The 6,235-nt window shown below is 44.1% G+C and overlaps 1 protein-coding gene across 1 annotated transcript; it reads left to right on the forward strand.

Annotated features, from left to right (window-relative positions):
- Nucleotides 1-7: 7 nt before the first annotated feature.
- On the forward strand, nt 8-5,990 carry ALG10 (ALG10 alpha-1,2-glucosyltransferase; the record flags this gene model as incomplete). Its single annotated transcript, XM_079536989.1, has 3 exons — nt 8-172; nt 1,018-1,215; nt 4,935-5,990. The coding sequence occupies 3 exons, from the start codon at nt 8-10 to the stop codon at nt 5,988-5,990; spliced, it is 1,419 nt and encodes a 472-aa protein (XP_079393115.1).
- Between the last annotated feature and the right edge of the window lie 245 nt (nt 5,991-6,235).

Genomic DNA, 6,235 nt, shown 5'->3' on the forward strand with positions numbered 1-6,235 from the left:
CGGCGGCATGGAGGGGGTAGAGGCGTACGGCTTCTCGGCCGCCATGAGCGGCGCCTTCCTGCTCTCGTCGCTGCTCTTCGCCGCCGTCAACCGCCGCCTGCGGGAGCCCTACATGGACGAGGTTTTCCACGTCCCGCAGGCGCAGGCCTACTGCCAGGGCCGCTTCCTGCAGGTGGGCCCGGCCCTCGGGGCCGCTTTCGTAGGGGCGCCTGCGGGTGGCAGCTGTCGCTGTGTCGGCTCGCAGCGCTCGGGATGGGTGATTGCTGTAGGAGGGAGCTGGGAGCTAAAGTCACGCGGAAGGGCGGTCCCCGCGTGCCGTGCCTCGTTGCTGGTGCCTGAAATTCGTTAGACATCCACATTAACGAGAGTGGTGATCCTCCCCCTCTGCACTGTTCCGGTGAGGCCACTGTTGGAATATTGTGTCTGGGCTCTGGGCTCCCCAGTGCAAGAAAGATAGGGAAATGCTGGAGGGAATCCAGCGGAGGGTCACAAAGATGACTGGGGGCCTGGAGCACCTCCCTTATGAGGAAAGGATGAAAGACCTGGGGCTTTCCAGCCGGGAGAAGAGAGGGCTGAGAGGGGATCTCATCAGTGTTAATAAGTACATACAGGACGGGAGTCAGGTCAGGAACAGGCTCTTTGGTGGCAAGCAACAGTACAACAAAGAGAAATGGGCACAAACTGGAACAGAGAAAGTTCTGTACTGACACAAGGAAGAAATTCTTTACTGTCAGAGTGAAAGAGCACTGGAACAGGCTTCCCAGAGAGGTTGTGGAGTCTCCTTCTCAGGAGATAGGCAAGATCTGTCTGGACGTCTATATGTGTGACCTGCCATAGGGAACCTGCTTCAGTTGGAGATTGGACTCGATGATCTCTAGAGATCCCTTCCAGCCCCTACAATTCTGTGATTAACAAATCAGAGCAGAGGTTGGAATTACATACCCAAACCCTGCTGCACATCTGTGGGGCGGTTTTTGTGTGACAGCAACCCTCTGACACCTGTCTCCCATTCTGCAGTGGGATCCCATGATCACCACCCCTCCGGGTCTGTACCTGCTGTCGGTTGGTGTGGTGAAGCCAGCAGCCTGGCTCTTTGGCTGGACGGGCAGCGTGGTGTGTTCCACCGGCATGCTCAGGTTCATCAACCTCCTCATCAGCGCTGGCAACTTCTACCTGCTGTACCTGCTTCTGCTGAAGATCCATCAGAAAAATAAGGTACAAAGTAGGATTGTTTTATGTACCAGTACAAACAATTCCTTGACTGTGTGTGTTTACTTATTTGAGCTACTCTCTGTTTCATATAATTGCAGGTCAGTTTCACCAAGGAGGCACGTGCCTTATGTAAAAAAAGGAAAAAGATATTCTCTGTCTGAGTTTGATCCTCCAAAAATGTACTCTTATGTATATCGATAAGTGGTCCCAATGAAACATGGCCTCAGGTTAGGGGAGTTGGTCCTGCCCCTCTACGCTGATGGGAACTCACCAGGAGTACTATGTCCAGATGTAAAGTCCTCAGTACAGGAGAGATGTGCACCCATTGGTGCACATCTGGTGGAGGGCCACAAAAATGATAAAAATGATCCAAAGGATGGAATGCCTCCACTATGAGAACAGGCGGAGAGCTGGGGCTGTTCAGACTGGAGAAGACAAGGCTGATAGCGGCCTTCCCGTATCTGAAGGGGGGCTGTAAGAAGGAAGGGGACAGATTCTTCAGCAGGGTCTGTTGCGATGGGACAAGGGGAAATAGTTTCAGACTGAAAAAGGGGAGATTTATGTTGGGTATAAGGAAAGCATTTTTTTAATAAAAAGGGTAGTAAAGCACTGGAACAGGTTGCCCAGTTATGTGGTGGATGCTCCTTCCTTGGAGACATTGAAGGTCAGGCTGGACTACCCTGATCTAGCTGTGCATGTCCCTGTTTTTTGAAGGGGAATTAGACTAGATGACCTTTAAGGTTCTGTTCCAAGTCAAACAATTCTATGAAATTCTGTGAAATAAAACTTGAAACAATTTGCATGTAAACTTGTCCAAAGGATAATAACTAATTTAATTGGTTAGGATTCTCCACAAAGCTCTACCTGAGTGAAGCCCTGTAAACCATTGTTTCGTTTGAATCAAAATAAGTTCTTTAGAAAAGATACTACATTCAGTGCCAGTATTTAGTTGGAAAATAATGCAAGTTGAAAAGAACTCTAGCCCCATGGAAAAGGGCCTGGGGGTTCTGGCTGATGGCACATTCAGTGTGAGCCAGCAGTGTGCCCTGGCAACCAAAATGGCCAACTGTACTCTGGGGTGCAATATGCTCAGCACTGCCAGTGGGCAAGAGGAGGGCTTGTCCTGCACTGTTCTGCCTCACCTCCAGCACTGGCTGCTGTTTGGGTGCTGCAGTATCAGAGACGTAAATCTATTGGAGTGTCCAAAGGAGGGATATGAAGTTGGTGAAGGGTCTGGAGGGAAAGACGTATGAGGAGCGGCTGAGGTCCCTGTGTTTGCTCAGCCCGGAGCAGAGGAGCCGAGGGGAGGCCTGATGGCTGCAGCTCCTCACAGGGAGCGGAGGGGCAGCGCTGAGCTCTGCTGTGTGACAGCGACAGGGCCCGAGGGAACGGCATGGAGCTGCGTCAGGGGAGGGGCGGGAAAAGGGGCTCGGGAAAGGCTCTGCATCACACCCTGCGGTGGGCACAGAACGGGCTGCTTAAAGCAGTGAGCATGGCTCCAAGCTATTGGAGTTTAAGAAGCATTTGGACAACACTCCCAGAGCTATGGTTTGATTTTTGTGTGATCTTGTGTGGAGCTATGAGTTGGTGATCCTTGTGGGTCCCTTCCAGCTTGGAACACTCTATTCTTCTATGAACAGTTCAAGTTGGGAAAGGTCTTGGGAGGTCTATAGTCCAACCTCCAGCTCAAAGCAGACAAACCCTGAGATCAGACCAGGTTGCTCAGTGACAACACAACCTCAGTGGGCAGCCTGTTCCACTGCTTGACTGGCCTCATGATAGAAGGCTGGTGATTTTTTTTTTTTTTTTTCCCCACATCCAGTCTGAACCTTTTGTTTCAGTTTATACCCATTGTCTCTTGTCCTCCAACCAAGCGCTGTTTGAAGAGCCTAACTCCCTTTATCTGATAACTTCCTCATGGGTAGACTGCTGTTCAATTCCCCCCAAACCATCTATTTTCTGGGCTGAGCAAGGCCATCTCCCTCAGCCTCTCTTCTAAGGGCAGGTGCTTCTGCATTTTGCTGTCTTGGTGGCCCTTTGCCTTTGCTCCAGTTCAGTAATGCCTTTGTCCCATTATGGAATACAAAACTGGATGTGGTATACTAAACACAGCATGACATACATGGAATAGAGAAGGATAATTGCTTTCCTTGACTGCTGCTACCTTTTGCCAATGCAGCTCAAGAGACTGTTGCTGTTCTTTTGTGCCAGGGCACAACTGTGGTTCATTTTCACTTTGCTGCCTCCTGAAAACCCCGTCTCCTTTTCCAGAGTGGATCCTCAACTTCTCCATGCCAAGGCTGTGTCATTGCACAGATTGCTTCCCAGATACAGGCATTTACATTTGCTTTTGTTGAATTTCATAAGATTTCTGTAACTTTATTCTCTAGCCTGTGTAGATCAATCTGAATGGCAGCCCTGTCCTTGAGTATATTGTCTGAGTCATCACAGGTCAGTGTTACTGCACTGTGTACTCTGTTGTTTCAGGTCACTGAGAAAGATGTTAAACAGGACAGGTCCCAGTAGAGATGCCTCCAGTATTCTTACCTTTGGATAGAATTTGATACAGCCCATTTTTACCTATTTAGCTGTCCACCCATACAGACCATAGCAGTTCAATTAGGATACAAGATAAATACAGTTGTATTTTTGAAGTGTTGAATCATCTACCATTGCAGTAGGTAAATTTTTTTCAGTGGTTAATGGCCTAGTCAAAGTCTTTCAACTTAGTGAAAGTTCTTTAGTTTCACTTTTTATCCATAAGAACATGGTTGCTGTTGCCCAATTCCTTTACTGTAAAGGACGTATTTTCTTACAGGAGACTCACGTGCTTTTAAGCACATGGTAAGACACCAAATTAGGTCAAATTCAATAAATTGTTTTCTTTTTTGGAATAATTAATTTTATGTTTGGAGATCGAAATATAATTATAAGAAAACAAAAGATTTCTTGATAATAGTACTAGCATGAAAAATTGTGTTTCTGTTGTTGCTGCTTCTTTGAGCTCAGTGTTTTCTCTATTCTCTTTTCTTTATGGTGGCGACTGTTTCATCCAACATTGCATCCTTCAGAAACATCATGCAGCATTTTTTAATGTGAATTGCATCTTATTGTGGAATGAGTGAGATAATTGGCAGAAGTTTTAAACAGTATGATCTCCTATCTTCTTTAAAGTTTTTTTTGTTTTTTTTTAACTTGTGAATTATGATGAAAATAAACAATAAAAGCTGCACCCAAGATTAGAAACTTGAGCTGGCCATTTAGTGAGCTGGCTTCAAAAGACAAAACAGCACGGTGTGTTTTGCTGTCTTACAAACAGAATGTGATAATGAGATTGCAGTGGCATAAAGGACGGAATTTTTTTTCTTTTTCCCATTAATGTATTTTTTTCTCCTAGATGTGGGAGCAGTTACAATCCCACCATGATTTTGATGTCACAAGTACGTGAACCCCCGATGTAGAAAAGGAGTTGGTGTATTTTCTTTGCTATGTATTTATCTCACCAGCAATAAAGTTTGATGTTTTTGTTTGTCTTTTAACATTTTATTGTCCAGCATTCTATATTAGCATAGCAGGAGCTTAACAGAAATGTAGCATATGTGGTCATACAACAACGGAATCAAAGGGTGTAGGAGATGCTATGTTGTCATAATGGAATTCTCACAAATATATGTGTTTGTTTAGTTGGAATTACTAATCATATTTCTCTGCTTCTTTTCTAGGCTGTGTCAGGTTTCCAGAGAATCTTGTCTTCGTTAACTCTTGCAACATTTCCCACCCTTTATTTTTTTACATTCCTTTATTATACGGACACAGGATCAGTATTTTTTACTCTGTTTGCGTATTTAATGTGCCTTTATGGTAACCATAAGGCTTCAGCTCTGCTTGGATTTTGTGCTTTCATGTTTCGTCAGACAAATATCGTGTGGACAGTTTTTTGTGCTGGAAATGTTGTTGCAGAAAAGCTAAATGAAGCCTGGAAGACAGAGTTACTGAAAAAGAAGGATGAAAGGATCTCTTCCATGAGAACATCATTTTCTGATCTGACCTTAATCACGCGATTTCTTATTGAATATCTCATATCTCCTAAAAACTTAATTACACTTATTGCTTTAACATGGCCATACATTGTGTTAGTAACTGCGTTCTTTGTTTTTGTCTTTGTCAATGGTGGAATAGTTGTTGGTGACAGAAGTAGCCATGAAGCCTGCTTGCACTTTCCCCAGCTGTTCTATTTTTTGTCCTTTACTCTCTTTTTTTCCTTCCCTCATTTACTGACTCCTACTAAAATCAGGAAATTCCTGCAGTCATTGCGAAGGCACCGTGTGCAGTACATCCTAATCGCTGCCATCTCTTTGTTCTTGATTTGGAAGTTTACCTATGTTCATAAGTATTTGCTAGCAGATAATAGACATTACACATTCTATGTCTGGAGAAAAATCTTCCAAAGACATGAGCTTGTAAAATATGTGTTAGTTCCAGCCTATATATTTGCTGGCTGGAGTTTTGTTGATACAATAAAATCAAAATCGATATTCTGGATCTTAATGTATTTTGTATGTTTATTATCAGTCACAGTTCCCCAAAAGCTGTTAGAGTTCCGTTACTTTATTTTGCCATTCTTAATATACAGGCTCAATATTCCATTCCCACCCGTCTATAGACAACTTGTTGAGTTGGCTTTTTACACTGTTGTGAATGCAGTAACATTTTATCTTTTCCTAAACAAAACATTCCAGTGGCCAAATAGTGTAGAAATCCAGAGGTTTATGTGGTGATTTTTTTTAACCTTCGTACCCTTATGGAAATCCAATTCTGTTTCAGAACTGCGGGCTCTGGAACAAAGTACCATGTTTTGTATTATATGTGGACTTTTTTTTTTTTTTTCCCCCCCCAGAGGACTGGAGAAGGAATGAAGTTGCTTATGTTCTTGGAATTGAATGGGATGTGTTGTAATGTGCAGATACTGAATTTCTGAACTCCTAGAATTAACAAATTTGGTAGGAGATGAAATTTGGGAACA

The sequence above is a fragment of the Tetrao urogallus genome, assembly GCF_951394365.1.
Source record: "Tetrao urogallus genome assembly, chromosome: 1".
Classification (NCBI taxonomy): Eukaryota; Metazoa; Chordata; class Aves; order Galliformes; family Phasianidae; genus Tetrao; species Tetrao urogallus.